Genomic DNA, 16,308 nt, shown 5'->3' with positions numbered 1-16,308 from the left:
TTTTAGACTGATCATTCTGAGTGCAAAAGGAAGGATGGCTTTGGCTTCTGGAGAGGCTGGGCTCAGGGAGGCTGATTAGAAGGCCACTGCAATCAGCCCTGAGACAGGAGAGAAGGACTTCAACTGCTGCAGTAGCCATGGAGATTTAAGAGATATTTAGGAGTGAAAATCAATGCTAATTGAAGAGACTGGCTAGGATAGATGAAGGAGAGAGAGGATTCCAGAATACATTGAGACTTCTACCTTCTGGGTAATTTATGGTATCCATGGAGCCAGTGCTAGCTAGTGGGCTTTGAATCCTGGCTCCACCACTTACCAAGTAACCACTTGGAAGAAGTTACTTAAACTTGCTGAGCTTCATCTATACAAAAATGATTTAAAATAATTTTGTGGAATCTATGGGAAGATAAATATGAAAATGCTCAGGAAAGTGCCTTATCTGTAATCTACATTCAACATATATTTTCTTCATATATGAGGACTGAAAGACACTCTGGATAAGGATGAATTGTATAAAATCAGAAATGGTTCAAGATAATGAGTTCAGTTTTAGGCATGCCGAGTTTAAAATTGGTATTTTATGTCTAGATGGATATATCCAGTATGTATTCAGAAACAGAGGTGGAGGAATTGGGGTGTGCAAATAAAAGTCTAAGAATTTGGAAATACAATTAATAGGTGATAGTTAAAACCTGCTGAGTGGATGAGATTCCACCAGCCATGGAGTAGCTAGCAGAAAAAATTTGAAGTCTGTTCTCTGGTGTTCAATTTCTAAGTAAGTAGGCAGAGGAGGAAGAGCCCCCCAAAAGCAGCTAAAACATGGTGTAAAAGTTCGAACAAAACCTTGAAAATAACAAAACCTGCCAAGTGCAAGAGGGGTACTTTAAGAAGGAAACCATTAGCACTCTGATAAGTCTTAGAACTGACAAGTAACTTGAGGAATAAAGAGAACTCTTTGAATGTAACAACTAAGAGATCAGTGACAACCTTAGAGCAATTTCCAATTGGTGGTGAGGAGCAGAATGCAGATTGTGGTGAATTGAGAGGAGAACAGGAATGAAGAAATAGTCATGAGATATAGAGTGCTTTTTAAAGAAGTTTGGCAGGGAGGTCTGGGGTGGTAGTTCGAAGTGGATAAAGGATGAAGAAGGGCTTCCCTGGTGGCACAGTGGTTGAGAATCTGCCTGCCAATGCAGGGGACATGGGTTCGAGCCCTGGTCTGGGAGGATCCCACATACCGTGGAGCAACTGGGCCCGTGAGCCACAATCACTGAGCCTGCGCGTCTGGAGCCTGTGCTCCGCAACAAGAGAGGCCGCGATAGTGAGAGGACCGTGCACCGCGATGAAGAGTGGCCCCTGCTTGCCACAGCTGGAGAAAGCCCTTGCACAGAAATGAAGACCCAACACAGCCATAAATAAATAAATTAAATAAATTAAAAGGATGAAGAAAAGAGGCTTTAACTTATAGTAATGGACACTAAGAGTAAAGACCTAGTATTGAGGAAGAGAAAGGAGACAAATGATGGGAGATAAATAATGAAGGAATGTTCTAGAAGAGGCTGGTCAGGAAGTATAAATCATAAAGCATTTGCCTTAGGTGGAAGAAGGTACAACCTCCTTTTGAGTCAGGATGTAGGGGAATGAAGTTAGAAAGACTATTAATAATTGGAAATTAAGAAGCTTCCAGTATTAAACCAGCTGTTGTTTTATCTTGTTAGTTAGCTTTTATTTTTTATGTTCTAATAATTTATGTTTTGAGCACCTTAATTAGATTGACTAGCACCTTCTAATGTTACCTCTAGATAAAATAAATTATTAAATTTTTATTCAGTAAAAGCTAAGTGGAACCTCACCTCTGACCTCTTTTTCCTGAAGAAAAAAAAAAAAACCTTAGAAAATACTGATTCTTAATAAAGTAACCGCAAGAATGATGGGGGGGGGGGGTCAGAAATTGCACCAACTATGCCAGGTTCACAGACTCAGAGAAATATGTTCCCCTAATGATTGATTTGTATATCCTAGGGAAATGCTAGAAATAAACTCATGCAGGGTTGACATCGGGACATTGGAGTATATGTTAGTTCTTAAAATATAATTGTTCCAGTAATAAAATGATTTGTATTGTTTCACTAAGCTATAAATGAGGTTTGGGTTGAGGATTTGCTTGTTGGAAAGGTGTTTTTACATATCTTTTTTTTTTAAATATTAACTGTTAGCTCAAGCTTAAATTAGGATTGTAAGCAATTAATTTTGTATTTGACATTTGAAAATATAAGTACCACATGACCTTTCCTAGTAGATGAACATATAGTTTAATTAGGTAATCTTCATGTTACTGTACTGTAAACACATAGAAACACAAAACAACCAGCTCCTCCTCATGTTGGTGATTCTAGAAATGATAACGATCAGACTCTGGATTTATATTATAAAGCAATTGCAGTAAATTGTGCAGATGGAAGGGTCACAAATTTGAAACACATAGTCAAAGCTGATGGGAGTTCAGCCCAAAGGCAGCCCAAAGGCAGCATCTCAAATAAAGGTTTTCCAAGGAGTAAGACTATACAAAACAGGTTGGATTTTTAGGTGTCTTAATATTGTAAGTATCTTAATATTATAGATATCTTAATAACATAATATTTCTGGCTGTTCCTCTCTGCCCACTTAGAATTATATTTTAATTTTACTATCATATGGGCATCTTTAGTATCCTATCCTTGATCTTCATCACTTCTTCTCTACCTTTTCACCTGGATGATCTTCTTAGTCATATTTTCAGGTTCACTATTCTGTTCAAGTGTTGTTTTGAAATAGGTTTCATTAGCTTTGATCTTCTTGCTATATATTCATATATGTAAATTCAAACACTGAATGGATGTCTGTTTTTGAAACCCAACAAAATTGATACTTAGTATTTTCAAAACTGAAATTGGGCTCTTTCCATCAAAACCACCTGTTCTCCTGTATTCCTTGCTTTAGTGAAGGAAACAAGCAAGCACCATGTGCTTAAGGTGGGAAGAAATCATAGTTTCACCATTCAGGTAAAAATCAAAGTCAGCATGTTGTGTCTCATTTCAGATTTTTCCTTAAGCATGGCATTTGTTCTCAGTAGTGCTCATACCATTTTTAAATTTCTTTAAAGAACATTGGCAACGTGGGTTATTTTTTCTTCCTACGTCAGTATTGGTAATTTGTACTTTTAATAAAAATATCCTTTCATCCAAGTTTTAAATGTTATAGTTGTTTAAAAGAGTCTCTTAAGATAAAAATAAATTCTGTCTATAGTTTTGATCCTTTTATTTCTACCTTTTTAATGTATCTTTAAAATTTTTTGTTCTGTGTGGATGAAGACTTTTATTAGCATCTGGTGTTATCTCTTTATTTTCTGCTTTGCATTTCATTAAGATACAATCTAATTTTCCCTCTTTGTACATGTTTTGAGTTTACTTTGTTCTGTTCCTAGCTACTTAAAATGTCCTATTCAATATTATTTTACTTTTTAATCTTTATGATATATGATGAATAGAAGGTTATAGTCTCAAATGCGTATAATTAGCTACTCTTCACAACACTTGATAGGTAATGTTTTGTGATTGTTATTTTTATGTGTTCAACTTGACTGGGCTAAGGGAAGCCCAGAGAGCTGGCAAAATATTGGTTCTGGGTTTGCCTGTAAGGGTAATTTTGGAAGAGATTAACATTTGAATTAGTAGACTGAGTAAAAAATATCTGCCCTCACCAGTGTGCGTGGGCATCATCCAATCCATTGAGGGCCCCGATAGAACAAAAAGGTGGAGGAAAAGCACATATTCTCTCCCTCGGTCTTTCTCCTTCTCTCGCCATGGGATCTCCTGGTTCTTGGGCTTTCCGACTCTAGGACTCATACCAGGTAGATCCCCCTGATTCTCAGGCCTTCAGACTCTAAGTGAATTATATCACTGGCTTTCCTGGTTCTCCAACTTGCAGGCTGCATATGATGCAATATTTTAGTCTCCATAATGATGTGAGCCAATTCCTGTAATAAATCTCCTCTTACATATCTATCTGTATCTTATTAGTTCTGTTCCTCTGAGGAACCCAGACTAATACAGATTTTGGAGTTGAGAGTAGTTCTAGAGGAATATAATTTTAAGGACGAGTTTTCAGAATTGGTTTTGGGCTTTTTGAATTGGCTCTCTAGTCCTATTACATTTAAAGTTGCTGATGATTTACTGCCAGTAGTAAAGAGAGCACTGACAGTCCTCAGCATGAACTGTTTATAGAGTTATGTAAAACATCTCCACTGGATACTCCTACTCAACGACTTATAAGAAGCAAGTTAGGTGGTTCTGTATATGATACTTTCTATCATTTTTCGAAAACTAAGTAATGTGATGATGTTGATTGGTTGCTCCTCTTTTTCTGGACAAAATGCTAAAAGGATGAGCTCCAGGATTCAAATTCTCAGCTCAAACCCCGTATATGTGACCTATGAGCTCCTAGGTGTGCTCTGAGGAAGAGCCTTATCTCCTATAGCTCCTATAGTTGAAATTGCTGGAAATAAAACACAGGACCTTATCCTGCTATTGGCTGAATTACAATTCAAGTAGAATCCCAGCCTTGTAAGGTGTCTAATGTTAAAGTGAGGGCATTGATTAGGAAAGAATGGGATCCTGTAAGTTGGGTTGGGGTATGTGGGCAGACTCTGATGAAGCACATATAATAATTTTCACTTCAGATATTCCAGTTCTGAACACTATCTCTTACACATGGGAGAATCAATAAGTAGATATTTATTGCACAGATGGTTATTGCAGCATTATTTATACTGACTAAAAAAAGCTAATGAAGAGAATACCCAAAATAGAGGAATGTTAAAATAATTATGGTACGATGCTATTGTGTGCAACTGCCAAAAAGAGTGAATAGATGTTGATACCAGTTAGCTTAATTTCCACAAAGTATTTAAGTGTGAAATCAACATGCATTAGTGTGCATAATTTTTAATAGCAAAAAAATTACATGTGTAAATGTATTTGTATGTATGTATGTGTATCTGTTTACTTATAACCATTTAGGTTTGGATAAAATAATGAAATACATATCCTTGTCAACCTAGGTTTTCTAGAAGAGAGTGATGAGAATGAAATACAAGAGGAGTGGGGAGGGGACAATAAGCCAATATGACAAGAAATTTAAAAGGCTGCACTAAAGCAAACAAAGAGACACAAAAACACACAAAATCTAGCAAGTATGTTATCGTATTTGTATAATTATCTATAATGAAAAATAAGTATAAAAACCATAATTTATAAAGACCATGAAAGGAGTTAGTCTCAAGAATTATTTGGTAAGGTGAGCCTTAAATCGTTGGAAAATGATAGGTGCCAACAACACGATTATTTTTAACATGAAGTTCAAATTTAGCAACTGAGAGATATTAACGTTCAGGTTCTCCTCAAGTATATTCTGATTCATTCAATATTTCATTAATATAGCAGCAACAACAAACAAGTACTCAAAGATCTACAGTGGGTGAAAGATTTGCAAACACTTCTACCCACCACTGAAGCAGGACCTATTCTCCTACTGCTAAACTGTGGTGTTTTTCTTTTGAAATAAGCTTCCAGAATAAAAGGACACAAAATAGAGTGGAAAAGTTCATGTATTTTAGGGTTAGCCAGGCCTCAGTTTTATTCCAGGCTTTGCCACCACTGTCTGTAATCAAGTTGATGTTGACAATAAACCCACACTTATTATCTTTCCATTAATCTGTCTTTCATAACTGCATGTCTATAGCTGTGAGTTCCAGTCAGATGGTGTGAGTAAGCACAGGTTAGCCACGAGGGGAGTTTATCATAGCTAGATTAGTCGCTGTGGACCTCGAGTTAGATATTTTCCCGTTTCCTCATCCATAACGTGGAGGTAAATAACAATATTACTCAAAAGATTATTGTAAGGGCTTCCCTGGTGCAGTGGTTGGGAGTCCGCCTGCCGATGCAGGGGACACGGGTTCGTGCCCCGGTCCGGGAGGATCCCACATGCCGCGGAGCGGCTGGGCCCGTGAGCCATGGCCGCTGAGCCTGTGCTCCGCAACGGGAGAGGCCACAGTGAGAGGCCCGCGTACCACAAAAAAAAGAAAGAAAGAAAAAAAAGATTATTGCAAGAGTTCAATTAGATAGTAGATGTAAAGCGCTGGTTAGGGTAGTATACACATTAAAAAGTGTTCAATAAGGACAACTAGACTAAGACAGTAATATCTAATTCAGTCATAGACCATAGATTTAGGGAAAAATGACTGGGACAAATCTCAACTCAGGACTAATATTTTGGACTTTGTGTGTGTGCATGTGTGTGTGTATGTGTGTGTCATATCATGATGAAGATTGAGTGTTATGAATTGCCAAGGAATTTTCCACATTGAACCTAATAAATATGGAAACGTAGATAAATATAGAAACGTGGAAATAAAAGCAAACTTAGAAATTTAAAAATTTTCCTGATTAAAGACATTAATGAGTTTCCAACCATGAATTCTTTTTTTTTAGGGTGATTACAAGGAACTTTATTCTTATTTATAATAAGTTGAACATTGATTTACATCATAGAAAAAGACAGGTTTAGGAAAAAGATAGTGTTCTGTTCTGCAAGTATAAATTTTCCATCTATGTCATCATTATCCTAAATGTAGTCTACACTATTAAGAAATTGATTCCACTTCTCTTATTTTGCCTTTTTTTTTAAACAGAAGAACCAAAACCATACTTTAAATTTTGTTGGTAATAGTTATACACATTAAGATGTGGAAATATTGTATTTAGTATACACTTCAAAATGCCATTTTATTGATAACTACTTTTGAAAAAATATGTTTGATTTCTTAATAAGTGGACCAATCAATGGAATGATTTTAGAGTAAACTTCTTGAATAAAAATAAAACTTTTTTCCAAGCTGATAGGATGCTTAGACTGATAGGATGAGAAAAAAAGCTGAGTCTTTATTACGTTTTCCGTAGAATCTTAGACAACCATGCATTCTTTACTATCATGCAGCGTATCATCTTTTATGTGCATTGTAGCATACCAGCATTACTTTCTGTACAACTTCCAGTAAATCATTTGCTTCCATTGCTTCAGGTTATCAGAAAGGGTCTTTACTAGAGAAACTCTTAAGTTCAGTTTTAGAATACTCTGACTTTATGACTGCAAAAGAGCTTAATTCCCGGTTTTCTACTCTGAGTCAACACGTAAGAGAATTATGAAAGACCTTCTGGCTGTGTCTCTGTATTTATTTTCTGCCTCCAAAATCTTTCTCCTTCTCATCCATTATCCCTATTCTTCAAGTTTCCTCTCCAAGTATTTCTTTAATGACCTTCGTATTGCCTTCATTTTCCTCCGATGAGAGATGCAAAAATGGAATCTAGACTAGAGAAATAAGATAATCCCAACTTCAGTACTAGTAGCCCAACTCTTAAAAAAAATTGTAACAATTGTTTTTTCTTCCTTTTTTGAATTCCTCTACAAAAGTTTTTCTCATACTTCATTGTACCTCCTCCATTTCCTATGTTCTCATACTTCATTGTACCTCCTCCATTTCCTATGTTCCAACTTTTATCCCATCAAACTTTATCTCATTCCTGTTAGTATGAGATCCCAGATTTTGAAATGACTTCTTTCCCATTATTTCCATTGGAAGGAAGGGGAAGATTGGGCAGTCTCTTTGCCAAAGAAATGCTTGATCCAGTGTTCGTTTGGAGGGAGGAAAACTCACAGTAACAAAGCACCTCCCAATATTACACCTTCTGCTAGTAATATCAGAAATAGTGTGATCTCTTGATTCTCAGCCTTCTTTGGATCATCTTCTGAAAGAAGAAAGGGCAAAAAAGAAAGTGAATTTTGGAGAAGGAAATTAGTAACTTGAGAACTTTATCCATAAGAAGACTCTTTTTAACCTTAAAAATTGCCCTGTTCACCACTTACATCACTGTTCCCTGGTTATTCTGATCTTTATTAATTGCTTAGACTCCTAGGCTCTACAAAACTTTTTCTCTTACTGCCCCTAGCCTAATTTCTCCAGCTTTAGTACAGCTTTTTCATTTCTAAGCTCTTCAGTTATCCAGTGCCTGGTAATTCATACTGGTACAAATTTTGTCCAGCATCTTAGCTCTTATTTGTGGCATTAGCATGACCTACAGAGAAGGTGATCAACAAATATTTGTGGAGTAAATCAATGAAGAACTCCTTGATCCCTGGCCTTTCAAAATGCCACACTGCAATCTTTGTTACCTGCACAATATTCTCCTTTGAAGCACCAAGTGGTGATGCGAAGACAGGTCCAACAATCCAGGATAGGACCTTCAGTCACGACTGAGAGAAGAAAGATAGTTGGAAGGGGGCCATGGCATGGAGTTTCCTTAGCTCAGACACCAAGTATGGATTAGATCTCAGGCATTTCCATTGGTTACATTGCTGTGACTTTCTTCTTCCCCTAGCAGTCAATTTTATTGATGGGTCAAAACCCTAAATAATTTAAGTCAGATCTCTGGGAAGAAGTAGGAAAATGATGGCTCAGCTTATATTGGTGCTTTGGGTTATAAACTCTACTATAGAAGGCCTCTTAGCACCTCTAAAATCTCTGGGGTGTCTGAGATTTTATAAAATATTTTTTGTTGTCAGAGATCGTTGACATTCCCCCTAGTAGCCAATAGCTCTAGGAATTGCATTCTCAATGTGACAAGTAGAAGAGATAGGGTCATATAGAGCACAGGAGATGGGAAAATATGGCTGAAACCTCAAGGCATCACATATACTGTACATACCACAATCTTCAGAACAAGGTAAAAGAGAATCAGAAAGATCTAATGAGCTTAGAATCAACTTAGTGTTTGCCATAGTTATCCCCAAGTCATCTTTATTTGGTTACCCATTAAGTTCCAGCCACCTCTCCACCCATTCTAAATTATTCTAATGTGAAATCACATTCCTCCTCTCACCCCTCATTTCCTATTCCTTTCACATAATTTCAGTGTTGTTAGATAGACATCTTATATTACCAACTTCAGAGAAGTTCTTTAATAGTTCTTTCAGTTTGGATTCCAGGTTTTGGCGGACATCGAGAAGCTTGACTTGAAGGATAAGGGCACCTAAAGGGGGGTGGAAGGGACATCAGAAAATAGGGGTGGCCTATCCCTTCATAATTTAATCCTAATTGTTTTGCCTTGTTTTCCCCAGTGAATTTTTCTCATACTTTCTTGGGCAGTACAGTCTCTTAACACTGAAACAGTACCTCACCTTTCCATGTTTCATTGCTCAGTTTATAAAGTTCATTCTTCAGCCATGTTCTCAAATTGACATCCTTTTGAACAGCTAGAGAGGAAGGGTGAAGGAACATGTGGGAGAATAATTACATTTATGGAGGAAATTATGTGGGCCCAGGTGCTCTCTTCCCTGCCTCCCTTCTCCCTTTAACCCCCCAAACTCTCAGGGACTCGAGCTTTGCTCACCCAACACCCGAAGCATCTTGTCACTGTGGGAGACCTTGAAGCTTAAACAGATCATCTTCTTAATCTGCCGTTCAAGCAGATGAGTTCAGCCAGGGACTTCTGAGGGTACCAGCTTTACCAGCAAGGACTTAATATCCTTGATGAATTTGGGGTCACATTCCAAACAGCCTTTGACCCCGTGGAAGGCTGCCAGGGACAGGGGCAGGAGCAAGAGCAGCCGCAGGTCCCCCATTTCCTTGCCCCGACCACCCTTGCCTCAAGATCAGGTTGTCCTGGCAACTAGTTCACCAAGTTCCCTTTCCTTCAAAACTCCAGGAATGAGAGCCTTGTCCTGGATAGTCTGACTCCACCTTCCCCTCGATTTCCATCCCACTTCTAGGCAATCTCATTTCTCTAAGGATCTTCAGTTTTCTGACTTATCCTTCATTACAGAGAGAGGGAACTGCCAGCTGGGGAGCAGATACCTGAGTTCTGAGTGTGGAACACACACAGAGAGAGAGAAGTCTTGTGCTCACACAAGCAGAGTTCCGTGCATGGAGATATCTCAGAAAAGTCTTTAACTCTGTCTTACTGTGTTCTTAGTAAATTCCCACACTCCTGCTGATCACTGAAGTAGTATCTCAATAGCAGTGGATGTTGGAAGAGATCTCTTAGGACTTTAGATTGCTTAGCCCAAGCTCTGCTTTTATAGAAGAGGTAAGAAAAACTTGGAATATTGAGCTTCTTGGGGTCCCAGTCCCTGATGGTAGCAGTATTGTTGAAAATTAGCAATGGGGGTCTGCATATAATTGATAATCATTGATAATAATGATTTTGATACAATTGATAATTCCTCAGAAATTTAGGCTACCTTTGTTTGTAGGAATATTTCTCCAGCTATGCTCTGTAACCTTTTTATATATCATTCTTCTTTTAGAGAATCTGGAGCCAGGAGACTAGAAACAACAGTTGAGGAATACATAGTGATGAGTGAAACTCCAGTAATGTTCAGGGTTCTTTAACAGGCACCTCTTGAAAGTGCTGATGACACACTTTGTGTAACATATAAGAAAATAACTACAGTTATCATGGGCTGTGTTCTCAGGACACCTCCATGGAATGTGGACAAATAAACATGTTTTTCCTTCAGTTTAAGGCTCTTTGAATAAGAATTTTCTTTGTTATATGAAGAAATTAAGGCTGCTTTGCAGACTTTCCAGAGTACTAGTTACCTCTTTTATAATATATTGCATGTATGGCTGCGACCCCCTGGAAACTAGGAAACCCTGGGATCTTCAAAGGTTGATGGTAGATTTTAGATGTAAGGTATGGGAGAGTCCTGGAGTAGAAGGTTGTGAGGGAAGTTAAAAGAACTACCACTAATTATATGCCTTCCATGTGCCTGATTTTGTCTTAAAAGCACTGTAGATGGAATGTCCCAAGTCCTCATGGATGGCACAGCAATACTTGGAGAGATTATTTCCATTTTATAGATAAGAAACTGAGGCTTAAAATAATTCATTGGTTAGGGATCTGGATTCAAACTCATGTCTGTTTAACTCTAAACTCTATATACTTTATCTACTGCCTCAATATTTTCTGGGATAAAACAGAAAACAATCTCTTGGAATTTGATAAATTAGAAGATGGTGGCGGGGGGAGGGAGTATAATTCAAATCCTTTGATGTTCCACTCTGGTTTTATGTTCCCTTGGCTAGATGATCTCATCTTTGGATGACCCCCAAAGGATTTTCACAGGCTGAGGTCTGAAGGTATGTGTGGTAATGGTATTAAAGTAACTCCGGAAACCAAAGTTGGAGACTAAGAGGGTTAAGAAACTTGGCAGGCAGGTGGCCAAGTATGAGGAAAGACTATTCTTCAAGAGAAAACACATGCTATAGATGAGATATTTTCCAGTTAACAATACGTGCCTTTACTTTTGGATTAGACAGCTTAAAGGGAACACTTTATCATACTACGGAATAATTCTACCTCATTCCATGGCACATTTTCTTGACCTTGACCTAGTGACCCATCTACCATTTTTGTTCTTGCTTTACCCTCCCAGCTTAATTTGCAATCCAAGATTTTTAGGATGAGAGAAAAAATAATTTGACTTTTGTATAGTCTTGGGAAGACTGGAAATAAACCATTTCCTAAACAGACAGGTAGAGCTTGAAATTGAAAGGTGCATGTAAAAGGGGAAACAGTGGAGGAACTATCATTTTCATGGAGTAAACAGTAGACAGAAAACAACAATGTGTGCTAAGGTAGAGAAAGAGATACACACAGAGGTCTGGGGAAGACAGAATAGCACTAAGTGTGGAGGAATTTTTTAGAGAGGCTGGGTCCAGGAGACTAGAAACAATTAATGAATATATGGTTATGAGTGAGACCCAGTAATGTTCAGGAACCTTTAGGGGAAGCATCCTGAAATTACTGATGATGGTGTATATAACATGTAAGAAAATAGCCACAGTTAACATGGGCTAGTTCTTTGGATTTCGTATATGAAAAGTATTTTAGCTTTGGAAAAGAAGAGCTGTCTGGAAATTGATTAATAATATAATGATCACATTACCTAATTAAAATAATAGTACTTGTGTCAGGGAGGCAAAAGGCTAACACCCAAATCCTAGAGTGATTATTGCTAGTGTTTGGTTTGGATCGGCATCAAGGGGATATGATTTATGGTCAGAGTGAATCTGTAGAATAGCTACCTGAGCTCCGTATTTGCCTCAAATAGTATAAAAGATACATGACAGCACATGCATTCGTAATATTGTACCAAATATATATTTGCTTGTTTGTTGTTCTTACAGAGATAAGATATTCATGGGCAGCGTTGTGTATTTTTTGTTGTTGTTGTACAGCACTATCAATTAGAGAGTCCCTCTTTTAAGGGCTAGAACCAGATGTGTTGTAACATTTGGCCTTTGTTACAAGTCATATAATGCACTGAGGTTTAAAATCTGAAGAAAAAGTTTCATAAAGAAGAGCAAGAAGCTTCTCACGGTAATTTGCCCACGTTCCATGGTGGATCCCAGATCCATATAAAAAATAAAAATAATGAATCACTGTCCCTAAAGCTTCTTACATCATCTTTTCTCCTGGGTTATCTGTCCCAGCTGAGCCCTGCTGCCTTGCTTTTCTTATCGCTTCACTTGATTATCTACAAGTTTGTCAAATGATCCGGATATTTCTTAAAGTCAGGTGATATTAACTTCTTTCCTGATTGTAAACTGAGACTAGGAAGCCATTATTTGATATTTGGCTATGTTATAAATTATCTTTCTAGGCAGTATAATAGTCATAGATTTAAATATTTAAATAATTACTATGTGCCAGATATTTCACATGTAAAATAATTTCAATATTTTCTGTATTCCTGTTCATTTACATTCCATTGTCATTAAGCCAGTCTCTCCATATTCTACTCATGTTTTAGGAAAAGTCATAAGGTTTGAGCCTGGAAAACTTTGAAGAAATCTCTACCTGATAGGAAATCAAACTAAAAGAAAGTTGATCCAATCAGTAGGGATTGTGGGAAGAATGAGGGGGAGAGAAGTAAAGGAAGCAGAAGATGTGTGTCACAACCTCTTCTCTCTGGGAAGGTCCCAGGAGGGAAGATATATTAGGTTAAAGGAAATAATGAGGGGAGAGAAGCTTTTGCCTTGCATCCTTTAGCGGCTCTGAAAACTACACCATTACCCACGCGCAGATAATAGTACCTAAGGAAAAGCCTGTAGGACTGGATAATAGAAGACACTCCTGAGACAGTGCCAGTTCCCACATGGCATGGAAAAACGAATATGTTCCCACTGGCTGCTAGGCAAGGATGTGCAAGTGAACTCAGCATCTGACTGGGGAACTTGCCAGTGTGTATCATTAAAGCTTTAGGTAAAGGGTCCTTTGTCTGAGATCTGGATAGCAAACCACCAGGCCAAGAAAGGAAAAGGAGTCTGCAGCAATCCCCAGGGCCTCGATGGGACCAAATTGTTAGGAAAGGCCACTAGACCCCAAGGAAAGAGAGAACAGATTCGAAGTGTTCCACTTGCAGAGTTTCTCAGCAAACACTGCAAGAATAGTGAGAGGTAGGGTGATACCAACTTTACCTTAAAGATACCAACACATTGGCAAAGAATGAAGCAGATATCCTCAAAGTTAAAAAAAAAAATGCTGTCATGCCAGGGAACACACATCAGTGAAGAAATTCACTGCAAAGTTCACTGAGGAAGAAAACTCAGGGGTTTTAAATACTAGAAAGAGAGTTCATTTTTAACATACTTGGTAAGATGGATTGAGTCCATAGTTAGGTAAAAGAAGCTTGATTTTTCAGTGATTAGGAAGATATTTTAATTAGGCCCAAGAAAGGTCTAGCATCCCAGAGTTTCTCAGTGTTCATGGTTTCTTATCAGTTTCAGGAGGTTGAGCTAGCTAGGGTGGAAAATATAACAGTTTTATATCTCCTAAGTAGGTGCTGTTATAAATAGACAACTTTCCTCAACATGCTATGCACCCATGGGCCCCCTTCAACCATGGGGGTGGTTCATGAATTAACATAGGACCCCCACCTCCACATTCTTAGGTTCCGTTTTACATAGAAGCAGGGAAAGGGGGAAATATGAAAAAATGATTCCTCCAAAGGAAATTTAGTTACCTTAAGAAAATGTTCAAATTTTGGGGTGGGATCAAATTTATCATATTGTTCTAATATTTCTTTTTTTTCCTCTCCCCAGTGAGGTAAGAAGTAAGGTTTCCAGAGAAAGTTCAGACCAACTATAGACTATGAAGAGGCTATGTATCCTTTGTATATCAGAGAGTAGTGTAAATAGGTGAGCTTGCAACATAAACGCCACAGTATTTAGTACTCACCACAAGTGTGCATTACTCTTTCCTTTACATAAAATATGAGCCTGATGTTCAGAGACGCTAAGGAGAGTGTTGAAGGTCACACACCTAGTAAGGGAAAAATTTGGGGTTGTAACAGACATTTGTCTGCCTTCAAAGTCCATGTGTTTCCAAAATACCAAAATGTCCCTTGAACAGAGTTAATTCAAGGTAAAAATCATCACCGCCTCTAATTAGCAAGAAGAGAGACCCTCAGGAAATTATTTTTGTGAGAAAAGAAAAATTATTTCTCATTTTAAACAATAAATGGAGTCTGTAATCCCAATAATCTTCTAATATTTCTTCTCACATCCAATTCTTTTTCTTCCTTTTAAGTTACTTGTATAGAGAATATGAAGAACATTTATGTTCAACTGTAGTTTCTTTGCTTGTCAATTGCAGTACTCAATTTTCTTTAATATTGTATATAAAAGGCATAGGTTTTAATCTAGTTTACCTTAAGTAAATACTAGGCAAATGTAGTACTACTCCTTTTCTCCCTTCAAATGAAATTAAAATACAATAATATAAACAGCTATAAGAACACAATATCCAATAACAAGAAGTAACATCGTTGAATGCATAATCTGTGTCAAATAGTGTATATTCTTTACATGCATGATTTTATAAAATCCTCATGCTAAGAGATTAGTACTATCAGCCCCACTTAGAGATGGGAGAACTGAGAGGGAGTAAAGTACTTTGCACTAGAGCACAGAGCTCTGAGGTGGTATAGCTTGCATTCTTTTCTTTTATCTGTTTCACTTAAGTTTATTCACCTATTATTGCATGTGTGACAGTAAAGAGCCACTTCTCCTTTCTACAAAAGAACAGTTACATAGAAAGCCATTTATACCTAAGGTCCTGATTTTATAGGCTAAGGATATACAGTAGTTCATATTCTTTTTGGTTCTGTTTCAAACCATAGTCTGAAATTGTCCACTTCTTTCCTTCTCAGATTCCACCACCACAGTGCAAACCACTATCGCCTCTTACCTGGAGAGTATTACAATATCCTCTCCTAACTGGCCTCCCAGTCTCACTTCTTGCCCCACATGTCCATTCTTCCCACAGAGACCAGAGTGGGCTTATAAAAATGTAAATCAGGTCATTCCCATTTTCTGTTTCTGTAACTTTCCACTGCACTGAGAACAAACAAGCTGGCCTGCAGGGCCTTCTATGATATGATGTGGCACATGTCCAGATGGCTGTGTCCATCTTGGGCCACTCTCCCTCACACCTCTTAGGCTCCAGGCTGGCCTCCTCTCACGGCTGAGCACTCGCTATTCCATAAGCCGGGAGCTCTGTTATCTCACATCTCCATGGCTGGCTTCTGCTCATCCTTTAGACTCCAGCTAAGTGTCACCTCCTCAGAACGTCCTCTCTGACTAACCTTTCTACAAATACCTCTGCCTTCCCTCATTCCAATTCTGCTATTTTCGTTTTTGAAGTATAGTTGATGTACAATATTATATAAATTACAGGTCTGCAATATAGTGCTTCATAATTTTGAAAGGTTATACTCCATTTATAGTTATTATAAAATATTGTCTGTATACCCTGTGTTGTATAGTGTATCCTTGTAGCTCACTTTATACAAAATAGTTTGTACTTCTTAATCCCCTAGCCCTGTATTGCCCCTCCCCCATTCCCTCTCCCCACTGGTAATGACCAGCTTATTCTCTGTATCTATGAGTTTGCTTTTTTGTGTTATTCAGTAGTTTGTTGTGTCTTTTGGATTCCACATGTAAGTGATATCATACAGTATTTGTCTTTGTCTAAATTATTTCACTTAGCATAACATCCTCGAAGTCCATGTTGTCTCTAATGGCAAAATTTCATTTTTTATGGCTCAGTAGTATTCCATTGTATATATATGTACCACATCTTTATCCATTCATCGTCGATGGGCACTTAGGTTGCTTCCATATCTTGGCTATTGTAAATAATGCTACTA

At 37.8% G+C, this 16,308-nt stretch overlaps 1 protein-coding gene and 1 long non-coding RNA gene across 2 annotated transcripts; one reads left to right on the top strand and one right to left on the bottom strand.

Annotated features, from left to right (window-relative positions):
* The first annotated feature begins 5,101 nt into the window (after positions 1-5,101).
* On the top strand, positions 5,102-14,268 carry LOC141278874 (uncharacterized). Its single transcript, XR_012332270.1, has 3 exons — positions 5,102-5,230; positions 11,180-11,233; positions 14,201-14,268. It is a non-coding gene; the product is annotated as an uncharacterized lncRNA (long non-coding RNA).
* Positions 7,268-9,714, bottom strand: IZUMO3 (IZUMO family member 3). The gene is given in 8 exon segments (XM_004310858.3): positions 7,268-7,314; positions 7,317-7,399; positions 7,751-7,841; positions 8,266-8,346; positions 8,799-8,816; positions 9,033-9,122; positions 9,271-9,345; positions 9,483-9,714. Coding segments are annotated over 8 exon segments (717 nt in total).
* Positions 14,269-16,308: the final 2,040 nt, after the last annotated feature.

This window comes from Tursiops truncatus, chromosome 6 (genome assembly GCF_011762595.2).
Source record: "Tursiops truncatus isolate mTurTru1 chromosome 6, mTurTru1.mat.Y, whole genome shotgun sequence".
NCBI lineage: Eukaryota > Metazoa > Chordata > Mammalia > Artiodactyla > Delphinidae > Tursiops > Tursiops truncatus.
The sequence above is the reverse complement of the archived record's forward strand: the minus strand, read 5'-3'. Positions and strand labels throughout refer to the sequence as shown.